General features: G+C 58.1%; 3 protein-coding genes across 4 annotated transcripts in view; 2 read left to right on the forward strand and 1 right to left on the reverse strand.

The window, feature by feature from the left end:
• Positions 1 to 14,837, forward strand: part of LOC113426467 (kelch-like protein 6) — a 90,233-nt gene extending 75,396 nt beyond the window's left edge. The window contains exons 2-5 of the mRNA XM_087970285.1: positions 11,420 to 12,290; positions 12,432 to 12,510; positions 12,597 to 12,824; positions 12,931 to 14,837. Coding sequence (XP_087826411.1) covers positions 12,209 to 12,290; positions 12,432 to 12,510; positions 12,597 to 12,824; positions 12,931 to 14,479 — 1,938 coding nt within the window. The 5' untranslated portion in view covers positions 11,420 to 12,208 and the 3' untranslated portion in view covers positions 14,480 to 14,837. The remainder of the gene's footprint in view (positions 1 to 11,419; positions 12,291 to 12,431; positions 12,511 to 12,596; positions 12,825 to 12,930) is intronic.
• On the reverse strand, positions 28 to 6,566 carry ACP7 (acid phosphatase 7, tartrate resistant (putative)). The gene is made up of 13 exons (XM_026688841.2): positions 5,861 to 6,566; positions 5,361 to 5,561; positions 4,834 to 5,016; positions 4,719 to 4,744; positions 4,433 to 4,530; positions 4,142 to 4,204; positions 3,456 to 3,570; positions 3,258 to 3,371; positions 2,411 to 2,468; positions 1,954 to 2,021; positions 1,605 to 1,676; positions 1,226 to 1,363; positions 28 to 923 (listed from the first exon to the last, which is right to left on the reverse strand). Exons 1-13 carry the CDS (start codon positions 6,564 to 6,566, stop codon positions 858 to 860), a joined length of 1,908 nt encoding a protein of 635 aa, XP_026544626.2. The 3' UTR covers positions 28 to 857.
• On the forward strand, positions 6,878 to 11,664 carry FBXO27 (F-box protein 27). 2 transcript variants are annotated; one of them, XM_026688846.2, is made up of 5 exons: positions 6,878 to 7,349; positions 7,577 to 7,694; positions 8,162 to 8,257; positions 8,484 to 8,622; positions 9,980 to 11,664. In XM_026688846.2, exons 1-5 carry the CDS (start codon positions 6,878 to 6,880, stop codon positions 10,157 to 10,159), a joined length of 1,005 nt encoding a protein of 334 aa, XP_026544631.2. In that variant the 3' UTR covers positions 10,160 to 11,664. The 2 variants fall into 2 exon arrangements, with proteins under 2 accessions (XP_026544631.2, XP_087826421.1); XM_087970295.1 differs by lacking the exon at positions 8,484 to 8,622.
• Positions 14,838 to 15,996: the final 1,159 nt, after the last annotated feature.

Consider the following 15,996-nt stretch of genomic DNA (forward strand, 5'->3'; position numbering starts at 1 on the left):
GAAGTCTGGTTTAAAAATAAATGCTTGTTTTCTTGTCTCCCTTTATTTCTGACTTTTATTTCAAATAATTATTTGCTTAAAAATCACGCTGTGCTGCTTGTCTTTAACACTACAGTGAAGATCAACATCCCATGATTTTTTGGGGTACCCATAAGTCTTCTTACCCTTGGCCGGTCTGCCATCCTCCAGAGTTTTGGGCTACAACCCATAATTTGCCGTCAGCTGTCCGATAATGATGGGAGTCATACCCCAAAAGCCTCTGGGGAGCAGTGTATTTACCTTTTAAAGTCCTTCCGAAAAACTCATAGCGAGTCAGTGCACCCAAACTCAGTTCTGCAAACAAGACCCTTTTAGCTCCTCATTACACATCACAGAGCAGAATCAAGTCCTCAATTCTGACGATGTTAAAACAGCTGTCTGAGAGGAAAAGACAGCAAGAAGTGGATGAAAAGAACGAGAGAGATTTGTATGCTTTGCAGCAGAAGATGTCAGCCCTGCGGGCAGAAAGTCCATTCCTCTCAGTGTTAAGTAGGGACAGTTTGCACTAAGGAGGCGAAAACCTTCTTTCTCTCTCAAGCTAACCCTAACTTCAGGCTGGGCAGGCAGGCAAGTACGGGGCAGCCCTTTCACTGAAGCTCCTCCTCCTTTTTCTCCATAGATCAAGGGCTCCATCTTGACTCTTGGACCCCCTCTGCAGCTGGGGTCACGTCTGGGGTCATGGAAACCGCCTCATGTTCGGACCAGAGATCCCAGTGCAATTGAAGCTGCTGGACCTCAGAAGGTGAAACCCTGGCCAGCTGTCCGGACCAGAGGGGGGCTGGAGGTGCCTTCTCAGACCTTCCAGCCTGGAGGGCCAGTCAGTGCCAGGCCCTGGGGCCGTGCTGCTCTTGGATCAGCCAAATCCTATCCACGACCTTCCCGTTCTGAAAACCAAAAGCAAAGGGTCAAACCTGGGAAAACAGGTGGGGTCTGACCACAGGCCAAGTCTGGCTAGCATGGAGGAAGGAAGGGATGAGGAGCAGTGCTTGAAGCACCTCCCCCCATGAGGCTTGGGGCTGGAGCTCAGGACCAGCTTGGGTGGAGCCAGATAGATACCAAGCTCGGGAAATTCACCTCCCAGCACCCAGGGGCCGAGCTGTTCCCGACATGGATGGCAGCCGAAGCCCGGCGGAGCCATGGGGAGAATCCGAGACCCAGGGCTGCTGTTTGCAGAGCAATCCCCTACCTGGTCATCCGAGACCTGCTCCAACCAGAGGTGGGTCTTGTTGACGATCTGCATACAGGCATACCCATAATCCTCAATCCGCACAGCACTCCACTCTCGCGGGTCTGGGATGAAGGGGTCCATCCGCTCCTTGCAACCCTGGGGAGGGGGAGGTCAAAGGGCCTGTGGCTCAGCCACTGAAGGACCAGTGGCCAAGAGTGCTGAGCCTTAAGTCTGCCCCCCCCTCCCCACCCTGCGCTCTCTCCACCCTGTACTTCCAGGTACATGCAGTCCTTGACTTATGACCACAATAGGCAGCTTCCTAGGAAAAGAATTCTGCATATGCTCAGAGACGGGCCATCGTTAGTTCTCACTGAACGCTGCCTATCTGCAAACTTACAGCTGATCCAGTGATAATGTGGACGGGGGCGCTGGGATTGGCATAAGGGGCTGCGGTGCTCCCATTGTAAACCTGAAAGAGGGGCGAGAAGAAAAAACGGATGCCGGAGGTCAGCCTGCCCCTCTGCTCTGCCCAGAGACGCTGGGGCCGCTTCTCTGCTTTGGGCAACCTGCAGACGGAGGCCGCGTGGTCAGTCGTGCCACTTTGCAACTCTCCATCCCCGCAAAAGGGGCAGGCAGAGAGACGGGCGCTGCGGGTTTTAAAATCACGGGAGCCCCCTCACCCGACCCTAGGAAGGGGGAAGGCAGCCCGTTCTGACCTCCCCCCCAGACCCCAGAGCTGGGCTCACCTTGTAGTCGTAGACAGGCCACAGCCGTTCATAGGAATGCTCATGAGCCCACAGCATCAGATCCACCCCTGGAGGAAGAGAAGGTGAGGGAAGGAAGTGGGGCCCAAGTGGGCGGGGCGAGTTGCCTTGGGGTGCAGCCCCTCTTCCTGCCGGTTTCCTCTCAATGCTGGGCAGCCAAGGCAGATCCCACTGCCTGCGGAGGGGCCACTGAAGCCGTCCGTCCTCAGCGAATTGTGCACGGAAGGACGGGGCTCTCATTGTCAAGACGGAAGTTGCAACGGCACAAAGCTTCCCCCCCTTTTTACACACGTTACCCGTAGTCCTTGACTCAGGACCACAACGGAGCCCAACAGACACAACCGTTGTAAGTCAAGGACTGCCTGCGTGTGCGTTCTCTGGGAGGCCTTCCCTGGGCATTCAGCAGGAGAGTGCAGGGGCTGCCTGGGAGCCTCCTTACCGTGTTTGAAGAAAAGATCCTCCAGGCCGTAACGGTTCGGCTTCAGTCCTTTGCGCACCTGGAAAGGCCCACAAACCACTCTGAGTGCCGCCTCCTCCTCCTCCTCCTCCTCCTCCTCCTGCCAATCCTGCTCAAGGCTGCCTAAATCTGCACCCCCTTCATGGCTGTGCCAGGCATGGGATTCAGACCCCTTCCAAATTTCAGCTCTCACTGAAACAAGCAACTTCAGAATAACTGAGTTGGAAGGGACCTTCCAGAGGTCTTCTAGTCCAACCCCCTGCTCAAGCAGGAGGCCCTAGATCAACCTTGGAACCTTAAGATTTGTGGACTTCAACTCCCAGAATTCCCAGGCCAGCTATAGAGTTGAAGTCCAGAAGCCTTAAAGTTCCCCAGTTGGACACCCTGAACCTACAACCGTCTCAGGCAAACGGCTGTCCAAACTCTTCTGAAAAGCCCCCGCCCTCCCTCCCACCCACCCACCCACCACCCCCAACCCCTGAAGGCCAGCTGCTCCTTCTTAGCTCTAGACTGGATCTTTCCTCAATGAGTTTCTATTCTACCTTATCATTCACCTTATCTTATTATATTTATTTTTATTTTATAACTAAGTGTCACCACACTTCCACCTCATCCTGCTGGCTGCAAACCTCTGCCTGAAAGGGGGTCAACGCCCAGGTGAGGCTTGGCCACCACAGACTGACTCGCCAAAGTTTGTAAGCTGCCTGAAGGCACCCAGATGTGAGTTGGGCAGCCATATAAATAGGTTCAATAAAATAAACGTTCCGGCCACTCCCTATTTTCCCAGTGAAGCCAGGGGCTCCAACTGCCTTCTCCAGGGGCTCCTTACGATGCTCTCGAACAGGGTGCAGTCATCCTTGTCGTTGTTGGAGCAATACATGGGCCGATGCCCCATGGTGATGATCCAGGGGCGCTCCTCACGCCGCGCAGGCTGGTTCGCCTCCTGTCCCCAAGAGGAAGAGAGCCAGAGGCTCATGTTTGCCTGGCACAAACTGGCCCCGCCCACCCAAATCTGGACCCAGCCTACCTGGAGGTCCCTCTCCAGCCACTGGAACTGCTTGGCGACCAGCTGCTCCCCGTAGTCTAGGAAGAAATACACCTCCGTGGAGAAGGCAATGAGGTGAGCAGGGCCTACGTCCCAGCTGGGAAGGAAGCAGGACAGGCAGCCACTAAGAGCAGGAGGACAAAAGGAGCCCCCTCCCCAGAAGAGGGAGGTCCCCCTCAGATCTGCCCCAAGAACCGGAGAGTGAATCTGGTGGAGCAGGGGAGGGGGTGGACTGAGGAAAGGGGAGCCAGAATCGTCAGCTGGAGACCCTCCCTGGGGGGCTTTGGGCCCCAGGTATTGTGTCTCAGCCTGCCTCACAAGGCAGTTGTGGGTGGGACAAGGAACAGCAAAACTTAAGGGCAGAGTTGAAAGAGGCACCAGCCTAGAATCCCTGTGGAGCCACAAGCAAACTAAGTCCAACCTCCCTTGAATTCCGTGCACCCGTATCCAACTCCAAGCAGGTGCTGACCATTAGTTGAGAAGATTCCTGCGCAAAGGCTTTTAACAATAAAGCAACCTGTCTTTTGTGACGGATCTTTACACTACAGCCATACAAGGCAGGAGCTCCTCCAGACCCCCTCCCCCCCACCACCCACGAAAGCAACTGCAAAGGCTGGGAGGGGCCTCGGCTGTCTTGGCCTTGTGCCCCTTGCAGCCCTGGGACGCACCTGTACCAGAGGCTCTCGGTGTCTCCGGGCATGGTGAAGCGGGACCGGTAGTTGGAGAAGTTGCTGCAGGAGGGAGGGAAGGAAGGAGAAGGCTGAAGGTGGGCGGACACAAAGGGGGTGCCCTTTCCCTTAGTTAGGCCACCCAGAAAAACCTGGATGCCAAGGCTGTGTTCCCCCACCCACCCGGAGAGAGAGTGCCACAGCTGGGAGTTACAGCTGGGTCACCAGAACCAGCCTGCGGACAGACTGGCAGAGCCCGGCGTCTCTTAAATCTGGCTCAGCCCCACTCACTACTTCTCCTCGTGGTTTCCCGGGCAAGTCATATATGGCACAAAGGCCGCCACTGCCTCGACTTTCCGCATGAAGGCATCTCCAACGAGGGCGTTATCCTGCAGGGGCAGAACAGGCAGAGGCTGGAATCGGGCCAACGCCCGGGAGCCAAGTTCTCCCGCCCCCGCCCAGCACAGGCAGGCCCACGCGGCCCTCTTGGAACAGCCTCACGGGGTCCAGCCTTAGGACCGAGTTTTCAAGCCTTGCGTCTTCCTTTCCAGCCCAGAGATGCTCTGGGGGGTCTTACCGAGTCCAGGTCGTAGGCAAAATCTCCTGGGGGAGAAGAGGGTCACCATCAGAGGGTGGGGGTGGGGGGTCAGAGGAAGGGTGCTGGGGAAGAGCTGGAGAGCTGCTCAGCCTACCTATGTGAAGCACCATGTCGTACCAGCCCTGCCGAGTCTCCCACTGCAGCCGGGACAAGGACTGGGGGTTCTCCAGGCCCAGGTCTCCAAACAGGGCGAACCGGGGACTCCAGCTGCTGCCCTTCCGCAACGCCCGGAAGCCGTAGGGTTGGCTCCAGCCCCAGGCGCTCCCACAGCGATAGACTGCAAGGAGAGAGAAGCAGAGGGAGTTGCAAAAAATGATCGCATGCCCCCCCGGCCCCAGATACAGCAACCGTCATAAATGTGAGTTAGTTGCCAAGCCTGAATTTTGGTCACATGACCACAGGATGCTGCAACAGTCATAAGTGTGAAAACGGTCATAAGTCCCTTTTTCAGTGCCCTTGTCACTTGGAAGGGTCACTAAATGAACCCGTGTAAGACCAGGACTTCCTCTGTCCCCTGAGGTCTCTGTGGCTTCTCTTCGGGGCCGTGTGTATGTTCCACGCAGCCACGAGGGTGTGGTTTTTGCAGTGGCCTGCCAAGAACTAGATGCCCCCAGCCCTCACCGTAACTCTGTCCCGGAAGGAGGCCGCGGAGGGTCACTCGGTGGATGAACATGGCCCGGCCCAGGCTGCCACCGTCCACGAAGCGTGTGGCATTTCCGCTGGCCTTGTGGGGAAGGGCCTTCCCTGGAGCCTGGCCAAAGACTACAAGGGATTCGGCTGGGTCAAAGGTCGTCCAGGTGACCACCATGGAGGTGGGGTCTCCTGCAGCAATAGCACCAAGAGAAAGGATCATTCATGGGGGGTGGGGGGGAAATCGCCCCCTCCCTACAGAAACTGGCAAAGGAGGAAAGGCCGCCAAATGCGGTGGAGACACACGCAAAGCAAAGCTCTTCCTTTCCCAAACAGGAAGTGGGTCGCCGAGTGGCAAAGACCCCTCCAAACAAGTCGATGCCTGCTGGGCATCCAGGCTGGCAGCCCCTCCCCCACCTGCCCTTCCACCCCTGCAGGGGCAGAGCTGGCGAAGGGAGGGAGGCAGGGAGGGCCCTTCCCCCAAGGCTCACCTGGGTAGGACAGGTGCACCTGCTCCGGCTGGACGGCCGGGGGGCCCTGGCAGCGCAATTGGGGCAGCCACAGGCAGAGGAAGCCCACCAGCCTCGCCCCTCGGCACATGCTCCCGCCCGCTGCTCCTCGCCCGCCGCCGAAGCCCCGCAGCGCCAGTGGGGACGCGCAGCCCGAGTCACGCCAGGCCCGGCCGCCCTGCAAGTCACAAGGCGCGATGTTGCAATCCGGCCGCCGCCGCCTCCGGTTTCCGGGAAGGGCCGGTTCGCAGGGCCCCCAGCGGCGCTCGGGGCGGGGCTCTCCCTCCTCGTCCAGCGCCCAGCCCGGGATTCGGGACGCGAACGAGCCCCGCGGCCAGTCACGCCGCCCAGCCTGGCCGGACTGGAAGCGCCCAGAAGCCGGGGGGACGCGGAGGGGCTCAGAGCAGCCCAGCCTCGCCGGCCCTTTCCGGGAGCCGCGCCCGTCCTTTCCTGCGAAGCCCGAGTCGGCCGCGAGGCTGCAAAGCGGGCGGCCGAACAGCAGCTGCCGGGCGGGGGCGGGGAGGCGAGTGGAAAAAGCCACTGGGGGATTCTGGGAGTTGAAGTCCATCCAGCGGGAAGTTGCCAAGTTTGAGAAACTGAGTCCAGAAAAGCGGGAGGCAGAAGCCGGAGCGTCTCCGGGAGAGGAGCGGGCCGTCCCGGGCTCGGTATCCTCGTCCAGCAGCCGCATCCCCGTCCGGGGAGGACGTCAGTTACTCGGGGGCGGGGAGGGCTGGCTTCCTCCGGGGACCACCGGGGTCGCCCCTGCAAAATATTGCAAAAGGGAAGCGGGGCTTTCTCGCGAATGAGGTCACTAAGCGCAGCGCAGCGGTCGCAGAACGCGGACATCCCGCAGCAGCGGAATCCTGGGAGAGGCGGGCACAGGGACCCGGCGGTATCCGAAAAAAAGCCCCGCCCGTCATCAAAGGAGAGGCCGGAATACATCAGCCAGGCCATTGGCCAGAAGCTGTCCAATCGCAAAGCCGGAGAGTCCGCCAACCAATGAAGGCGCCGCGGACGGAGCAAAGAGAAGACGCCATTGCGATTGCGCGTCCGGCAGTGCCCCGACAGGGCACGAGGGGAAGGAGGGTCTCTAGCCGCGCCGGCGCCCCACCCGGAGCTGCACCCAGGACGGCGATGGGCGCCGCGACGGCCAAGGCCGAGGAGGCGGCCGGTGCCGATGGAAGCCTCCCCGGGGCGCCCCCGCCGGACTGGCCGCGGCTGCCCAACGAAGTGCTGGCGCTGGTCCTGAGCTGGCTGCCGCCCGAGACGCTGGCCACGCGCTGCCGGCTGGTCTGCCGCCGCTGGCGGGACCTGCTGGACGGGCCCGCCGTGTGGAAGCTGCAGTGGCGGAGGGAGCCCGGGATGCGCGCCGCTCTCGAGGCCGCCGCCCGCTGTCCCCGCCTGCGCTGGAGCCGCCTGGGCGTCCTGCGCCCGCTGGGCAGGAACCTCGTCCGGAACCCCTGCGGGAGAGGTAGGCAGCCCGGCCGCCCCCGCGCTCCGGGGAGGAGGAGGGAGGAGAAGGCGCCGCCCGCTTCGCTTCGGGGTGGCCGGTGCCCGGCAGGGTCCCTCCCTTTGGGGTCTCCCCCCCTCGTGCTCGGGCAGGGCGCGTAGCTGAAAGGCCGAGGAAGCCCCGCTCCTAACGTCGCTGTAGCCGGGTGGGAAGCGAGCGGCGCTAAGAGCCTGGCTCTCTGCCTGCAGAGGAGTTCCGCCATTGGGCTCTGCACTGCGAGGGATGGAAGGACGGCTGGAAGGTGGAAGAGAACCGGAGCCCCGTGGAAGGCGCCGAGGCCCAGACCTGCTTTGCCGCCTCCTATGAGTGAGTGAGTCCCGCCTTTCCCTTTCCCTGGGCGGCCTGGGAAGAGGCCTTGGGGGGTTTCCCCGTTGGTAGGAACATGGTCCTCTGCGACAGGGAGTCCTCGACTTACGGCCACAATTGAGCCCAAAATTTATGTTGCTAAGCCAGACAGTGGAGGGGTTTTTGCCCCATTGTATGACCTTTGCCACAGTCGTTAAATGAATTACTGGGGTAAATCTGGCCTCCCTGTTAATTTTGCTTCTCAGGTCAGAGAAGGGGATCGCGTTGACCCCAGGACAGGCAAGCGTCATAACTAGGACTCAAGTTGCCAAGTGTCTTAATTCTGGCCATGTGACCACAGGGACGCTGCAATGGCCACCAAACGAACTGCTATAAGCTGAGGACTGCCTGTATTGGGGGGCTTTGCCTTGTGGAGTGAACTCCAGGTCCACGTGGCCCTTTCTTCACCTCGGCCTGTTTCTTCCAAGGTGGTGTCAGAAGGAGCAGGTGATCGATCTGCTGAAGGAGGGCTTGTGGCCGGATCTGCTGGACGCTTACCAGCCTGATATTGTGGTCTCTGACTGGTGAGTGTGGCCCCCTCCCCCCTCCTGGGCTACCCAGAGGTAGAAAGCAAAGGGCTAAATTGCCTTGTCCATTTCAGAGCAAGGAAGACCATCAGGATGTCAGAGGGACTGTCCACAGCCTGGACAGGCCAGCCATTTTTCTGGACACTGAACACCCACAGGAGGGTTTCAGTTCTCCTTTTCGGCTTCCTCTTGTGACTTAAGCTCTGCCTTTTGACCCTTGCAGGTGGGGTGGCCGTCAGGACTGTGGCTGCAAATACGAGCTCTTTGTTGCCCTCTTGGCAGCTAATAAAAAAACGAAGATTGATGTTTTTGAAGCGAAACCAGATCCCATCCCTCAGTGGAATGATGCCTCCTACCAAAAGGTGCTGCTTGCTCCACCAGCCCCAACTTGCTTGGTTGCTGGATTTCACTGCCCTTGGGGTGATGGCCTACTTTTTCTCTGTTTCTGTTTCTCTTTCCCTTTTTCTCTTTCTCTTTCTCTCCCTCCTACACACATTTCACTAAATTCTGAGAATTAAAGTGCCTTAATAATAAAATAACCAGAAAAGAGGAACACAGATTTTGTATCTAGGGGTTGTGCAAATAGGGTGTTGTTTGTTTAAAAAGAAAGAACTAGCAACATTAAAACAATAGAAATGTATGTAGGCATTACACTACCGGTAGTCCTTGACATACAACCATTTGTATAATAATGGAAGTTACAGTGGCACTGAAAATGACGTATGGTCGTTTTTCACACTTATGACAGTTGCAGCATCCTCACGGTCATGTAATCCAGATTCAGGCATCTGGTAACTAGGGTGCAGTTTTGACAGTTGCCCTGTTCCAGGGTTACAAGGTAACAAGCAAAGTCAGTGGGGAAACACACATCTGCTTAATGACTGCATGACTCACTTAAGAACTGCCTCCCTTGGAAACAAAAACTTCGGGCTCAGTTGTCATGTAGAGGACTAAACTCTACCTGAAAGCTGTGCAGAATCAGAAACTCTCATGTTTTGGGATGGGGGCCAGTAGTGCTTTAAGAAGATCTGGCCACAAGGTCACAGGCAACCCCCGTTTTCAGAAAGGCAGCACCCCAAAGGGCAAGTAGTTCAGGGGTGGGATTCCACCGGTTCGGCCTGGTTCTATAGAACCGGTAGGTCTGAGGAGCAGCTGACTCCAAACCGGTCCGCTGCAACGATCTTCTGGTCTTCTGTTTGGCCCACCTGCCCGCCCGTGCTCTAGGCTGTCCTTTATTCCCTGACTTTTCCTCCCCGGCTGCTTTGCGCAGCACAGCTGAGTGTTGCTCGTCAGCAGGAGAAGGTGAGTGCGTGCTGGAGCTGGTAATTGGTAAATAGGGTGCCTGCACACACTCACCAAACCGGCTGTCCCACCCCCCCCCCTGAAGTAGCTGGGTGAGGTCGTGTTAAATACACTTTTCTAAACAATGGCAATAACCTTATAGCCCTTTATAGCCCTCTCTAAACGCTTTCAACATTTTGCCCCCAACAATCTGGGTCCTCGTTTCACTAACCTCTGAAGAATGGGAGGCTGAGTCAACCGTGCACCCTGTCAGGATCGAACCTCTGGCAGTGGGCAGTTTGCCTGCAGTACTCCATTCTAGCCACTGTGCCAATTCTAATTAAATTTTCTAAATAACAGCAATCAATCCTAAATAAAGAAGCTTCTGTCCCCTAAAGCGCTTTTCCTGGCTGAGCTTCTGTTGCTTTCTCTCTCCAGGTGACCCACACATTCAGAAGATATGGCCCCGGAGTTCGCTACGTACTTTTTAGGCAGAGGGGGAAGGACACACAGTTCTGGGCAGGACACTACGGTGCCCGGGTGACCAACTCTTCCGTCGTAATCCAGTTTTCCTCAGAGTCTGCAGAATCCCTGGAGCCTGGGCTCCCTTCCTCCTGATACCCCAGCCCAGTTCTGCCTCACCTTTTGTGATCACCTTTTGTGACCTTCTGCCCAACAGAGTGAAGAGGAAAGACAGGTTCACTGAACAGCGGTGTTACTCATTTAAAAGGGGAGCGTGATTCCCTTAATAAACATGGCAAGAAAAGTTGTGAAATGCGGCAAAGCCCACTTAACACCTTTCTCCCTTAGCAGCATAAATTTTTGGCTGAATTGTAGTCGTAAGTGGAGGACTGCCTTTATACCATTCTTGGAAAGTTGTCAGTCATTCTGTCAGGAACACAGTAGAGTTTAGGAGCTTCAAGGAGGAGAAAGGACGTAACTTGCTGCTTTGAAAGCCAGGGGTGAACCTGACCGGCAAGGGTGGCTGCAGGATCAGAGTTCCACTTCCGGGCCCCTTATGCCCTCTGGGTAGGGGGTTTCCCTTTTCTGTCTTGCATACTTGGCAACGTTGCTTGGGAGCAGCATCAGTTTACTTCAGGAGTAAGGAGTAACCCTGGGAACTTTAAGACTTGTGGACTTCAACTCCTAGAATTGCACAGCTGGCTGTGGAATTCTGGGAGTTGAAATGCTCAAGGCTTAAAAGTTGCCAAGGTTGGACACCCCTGTTCTACTTCCTCCCAGTGGTGGCTGTCCATACTTATCAGAGCAAAAGATATTAATGTTTTGTTTTTGCTTCAAGCAGGGGGAAATTGTGCCCCCTTACCCTGTCCAGGATTAAATATATTCTTGAGAAAACTTTTATTCTGAAAAATGGTACGTGTATACTTGTGAATAAGTGGAGAATTTTAAGTGCCTGAATACACCTCCCAAATTGCTTTGCTTTGTCCATGAGTCTATACGGCCATACTTTTTAAAATACTTGTGTATCCTACATATACTTGTGGATAAGCTGACCCTTGGATTTTTGATCAAAATAGCATGAAAAATGGATAATCACCTATGGATAAGCCAGTTGTGAAAATTAAATATGAATATTTTAAGGGTCGGCTTATCCGCAGGTGGTGCATTTTTTTAACTGTATTTTGATTTTTGAGGGTTCAGCTGGTGCGCTGGTCTTCACTGCAACCATGAACGGTCTATGCACTATTTAACAAATAACGTTGAGAAAAGGGCTGACGTCCTTAAAAGGCTTTGAAAGCTCCGGTCGATCCCTGCAGGCACGCCTATGCGGCACCCTGTCAGGACCGTCCCCCCCTCCCCCGCTATGCCAGCCATGCTTCGCCAGATGCCAGTCTGCCGTAAGCAAGGGAGGGGGAGGGGAATCGAAACTGCTCTTTGTGCCCACCTGTGGGAGCCGCTGGCCGTTCCAAGATCCTGGAAGGGGATGTGAGACCATGCAGCCTGCCAAGCCCATGTTTGGATGTAACCGGGCAGTATAAGGTAACCGGGGCAACGGTGGGGAGAAGGGAAAAGTTAACCAGAAGCTTTGGGCGCGAAACTTCAGATCCGGCTTTGCTTCTGTGTAACCACTCGGCTTTAGTAAAGTGAACTTTTGTTAACAACTGGTCTGAGAGTCTTTCTTTTCTAACTGACCAAATTGCCCCCCCACCCACACACACACAGTTGTGCAAGGAATTGCAGAAAGAATTGTAAGCTCTAGCCAGCTCTGCCCTTCGCGTCCCTAGAGTGGAAGAAAAAACACTCAGCCTTGGGGGGGGGGGGCATCATAGGGGCTGCCACAAAACAGCCCCTTCCCAGAGGACGAAGTTGAAGGCCCATCTGGGGAGTCCAGAACCTCTGTTGGTGGAGGGAAGTGTCCAGTTTCCCGAACGGGCGTAAGAGGAAGCCAGGGGGAGCCTCGACCCTCCTGGGCGCCATCAGGATGCTGACCTGCTCTGGATACCAGGAGGCCAACCTGCATTGGGTCCAGGGGTTGAGGGTGAGGTTCAGGGTGTTTTGGCCCCCATTGTGAGGTGGGGGCTGCCCTGGAGACCCCACCACCTTTTCTGCAGGGACCTCTCAGGAGACCTTGAGGCGGCAGGAGGAGGTGGGTTGGGAGGACCCTCTGGGGCAACCGAAACCAACGTGCTCCAGCACTTGCACCCAATGGAGCCCTCGGAAGACGACGACGGGGCCAACGATGAGCGGCCAGAGGCGGCCGTGTCGCTCAAAGCTTGTTTCAGCCAAGGTGGGTCTTGGGTTGCCGATCCCGGCTCTGGGGGGGTGGAGCAGCCACAGGAGGGGGGGCACCGGTTTTGTGCCAAGCTCCTCTCTCCTCCGCCACGGAAGAAGGAAGATCCTCTGTCGCCCCTCCTCTTCCCCTCCGCAGGTCTGAAGCATGTGCATCACCGGCCGGAGCTCTGCGATGCCACCTTGATTGCAGGAGGGAAGAGGTTCCCTTGCAACAGGTGGGTCTTGGCACCCCCCAGGGGCTGGGCAGGGCTTGGGGCAGGGTGCCCACGGCTAACCGCGCCGTCTCTGTCACCCCATGCAGGGCCCTCCTGGCCGCCATCAGCCCCTACTTCCAGGCCGTCTTCTCGAGCGGCTTCAAGGAGTCCCGGGATGGGGAGGTCCTTCTGGAGGACATGGACCCCGCGGTCCTCCAGAATCTCCTGGGCTACCTCTACTCGGGGGAGCTGGCTTTCAGTCCCGCCGGCGCTGAGGACCTCTTCATTGCGGCCAGCCGGCTCCAGCTCAGCCCAGCGCTGACGCTCATCAGCAGGTAGCCCAGACCCTCCTGGACTTCTCCCCCGGCTTCTGTTTTCAGGGAGGGTTGGGGTTCTCCTGCCAACCTCTCCAGGGATCTTTCTCCCCCTCCGCCCCAACAGATTCCTGACGGAGAGGATTTCCCCGGAGAACTGCCTTCGCCTTTACACGCTGGGCCATGATCACAACCACCCCGCCTTGCTGCAGGGGGCGCTGCGCTACCTGGGCCTCCACTTTGGCCTCCTCTTTGAACACCAGGACTTCCTGCAGCTCGACCTGAGGGCCCTGACCTGCCTCCTCTCCTCGGACCACCTGGCGGTGGCCTCAGAGATGGAGGTGTTCCAGGCTGTGCAGCGGTGGGTGAGGGCCGAGCCCAGCGAGCGCCTCCCGCTGCTGAAGATGCTGCTCGGGTGTGTCCGTTTCCCGCTCCTGTCCCAGGAGGAAGTTGCCCAGGTGCAGGCGGAGACTGAGCTGCTGGGTCAGCCGCTGGAGGTCCGGTGGCAGGACCTGGATGGAGCAGGGAGGCTGCAGGCGAGCGGGGGGCTCCGCCGGGGCATGTACCAGGAGACGATTGTCTGCATCAAAGTGCCCCGTTTGAGGGACATCCTCTCGGTCAGCGAAGACATGGACTCCTACATGGAGTGCCTGAATCCGGCCACCGGATCCAGGATGAAGCTGCCAGCCTTGGAACTGGTGGCTCTCCCCGGCTGCTCCGTGCTGGAGCACAGGCTCTACATCTCCGGAGGGAAACACGCCGATGGTTCCTATTCCTGTGCGCTGCATGAGTACAACTCTCTGGCCAACCGCTGGACCCAGCTCCCCGCCATGTCAACGCCCCGCTCCGTCCACATGTTCTTGACCTGCAAGCAGAAGCTTTTCGCCTTGAGTGGCTGGAACGATGCTGGCCCCCTGGCCTCGGCCGAGAGCTTTGATGTGGCCCAGCAGCTGTGGGCCTCCATCGCCAGCCTGCCCATCGTCCTGCGCTTCTCCGCCTCCGTGCCGTACAAAAACAAGCTCTACTTAATAGGCGGCGACGCCGACTCCGACGAAGTGGTCTATAAGGGCCTCCTTATCTACGACACCCACCTGGATACTTGGGCGCAGGTGCCGCTCGAGTTTAGCCTCCACGGGGCGGCCGCTGTCACCATGGAGACCGGGATCTGTGTCATCGGGGGCTTCTTTTCCAGGAAGGTCACCCAACCGTACCCCAACCGGAGGTTCAGCCAGCTTCTTCCTTGCGTCTCAAAATGCTTCTTCATGCAGGAAGATGGCATCATAAGCAGAGAGGTGGCCGTCCCTTCCCTGCCCATGCCCCTGGCCTTTGCCGGTGCCACTTCCTTTCAAGGGAGGGTTTATGTGATTGGCGGCGTCTGCACATCCAGAACCCACGACGCCATTTACCACTGGCAACCCGGCGAAGCCGCCTGGACCCAGCACTCCGAGAACCTCACCAGCCAAGGAACGATTGTGCGCAGGGTGCTCAAGTGTGTGACCCTGAAGGTGCCCATAGCCCAGCTGAGGGCCCTCATGCAAGTGACCACAGCAAGCCTGGCGGCCGTGGGCATTGCAGGCCCCCAGCTCTCCTTGGAGAAGAAGGGAAGGGAGCAGCCGTCGCCTCCTCCTCCTCCGGACCTGGCACCACGGAGACCCTCAACTGGTGGGCAGCTCTAGAAGCCAAAGACCCCCCCCTGTCCCCCCCAGAGCTATTTTCAAGTGAACTCCTTTAGTATTGAATTCATTAAAAAATCCTCGTGGGCTCCCCCCCCCACCTCCCGCTCCTTTTCCTGCCCTAGAAGGGAGCCTGCAGGGCTGGCGGGGAGCTTCCTGCCCCACTCCAGGCCTCCCAGGGGACCCACTGGGACCTTGGGGCCGCTTTCCATTCCAAGGGCAGGCAGGATCGCAAAGGCAGCCACCTCAACCTGGAGGATCAAAGCACCTCCAGGCCCCTGGAGAGCCAGCCGGCGGCAGAAGAGGCTCCGGGAACAGAGAAGCCAATCCTGGCTCAGCTGGGTCTTAAGCTGCCTGCCTTGGAGGCGGGGGGGATCTGGGTTGCTACAGCTGGGGGGTCGGGGGGGGGTCCACTGAACCACCACTGCTCAAGTGAAGAAGTCATCCCCTGTTTCGGGGGGCAGAGAGAAAAGGAGGAAGCCGTCATGCCAACCACGCCTCACTGTTGCAAGATGACAGCGAAATAAAAATAGAAGTGCATCCCTGGCTTGAGAAAGGGCGAAGCTGCCCGATTGATTCGCTGCCTCGCCTACCGTTCCCTGTTATGTCATTCCTATAAATCCCCCGGCGGGATTCGGCTCACCTACTTAGGAGCCTCTGCTCTGATTGTGAGGGCAGCGTTGCCCTTCCTCTTGGCCGGTTGGCGGAGGGACCGTTTTGGTTTTAGGGTTCAAGGTCCTGCATTTTGTGCAGCAGACCAATATAGTGTCAGAAGTGCATCCAGGGACCAAACCCCGAGGAACAGACGGACCCCTGCCTGGAGTAAAGCAAAACAGTTCTCAGTGGCGGACCCTCTGCGCATTGGGCAGCCCTGGACGGGCGTCTGAATTTTGCCTCACGGGGTTTAGGCAGCCGTCGGGGGAAATCAGATTGGGGAGCAGAGGGAGAATTGGAAGAGACTGAGAAGGAAGGAAGGCAGGCAAGAGGTTTGGGTGAGAAGGGCAGGGAGGGACGAAGAGCCTGGTCAGCAAACGCTGGAATGAAACTTGGAGGAAAGGAGGAGGGCTTGAAGGGAGGGCGAAGGCTGAGACCCAGAGAGCCGGAGCCGAGCCGGAGCGTGGAAGGGCCGAAGTTGCAAGTCAGCCTCCCGCGGTCGAGGTGGGGCTTGGCGGGGCGAGCGCTCTGCAGACTTCGGCGGGGGAGGGGGCCCTCGAGTGCAGGGGAGCGGCGAGAGGCTCGAGGGCTGAAGATGGGGAAGGAAGCAGGAGGAGCTCCGCGGCTGGTGGGTGGGGCTCGGAAGGAGCCGAAGGTAGGGCCGCCCTGTGCCTGCGGGCCGGCGGGTGGGCGCTCGGCTGGTTGGACGGGGACGCGCCAGGAGGGGAGCCCAGCCGGGGGGGGGGTCTTGGCCAGAGCTTCGGCATCCCCGGCCAGCAGGATGCAGGAGAGAGGTGGGTTGCCATAGCAACGGCCGGCGGGCGGGCGGGCAGGGGACCGCGGAGGACGGACGGGCGCCGGGAGAG

This window comes from Notechis scutatus, chromosome 8 (genome assembly GCF_049901735.1).
Source record: "Notechis scutatus isolate UNSWTSFEM ecotype Mainland chromosome 8, rNotScu1.2, whole genome shotgun sequence".
Classification (NCBI taxonomy): domain Eukaryota; kingdom Metazoa; phylum Chordata; class Lepidosauria; order Squamata; family Elapidae; genus Notechis; species Notechis scutatus.

What these genes read in the sequence shown, in the direction of transcription:
- ACP7 (XM_026688841.2), bottom strand. Translation starts at nt 6,566, where the DNA reads ATGCGGCTGCTGGACGAGGATACCGAGCCCGGGACGGCCCGCTCCTCT. An exon ending in TTGCCTACGACCTGGACTCG is followed by an intron (nt 4,531 to 4,718) that starts GTAAGACCCCCC and finishes CTGCCCCTGCAG; the next exon opens with GATAACGCCCTCGTTGGAGA. An exon ending in GGATCTTTTCTTCAAACACG is followed by an intron (nt 2,022 to 2,410) that starts GTAAGGAGGCTC and finishes CTCTTCCTCCAG; the next exon opens with GGGTGGATCTGATGCTGTGG.
- FBXO27 (XM_026688846.2), top strand. Translation starts at nt 6,878, where the DNA reads ATGAAGGCGCCGCGGACGGAGCAAAGAGAAGACGCCATTGCGATTGCG. An exon ending in CCGGAACCCCTGCGGGAGAG is followed by an intron (nt 7,350 to 7,576) that starts GTAGGCAGCCCG and finishes CTCTGCCTGCAG; the next exon opens with AGGAGTTCCGCCATTGGGCT. An exon ending in ATGATGCCTCCTACCAAAAG is followed by an intron (nt 8,623 to 9,979) that starts GTGCTGCTTGCT and finishes TTCTCTCTCCAG; the next exon opens with GTGACCCACACATTCAGAAG.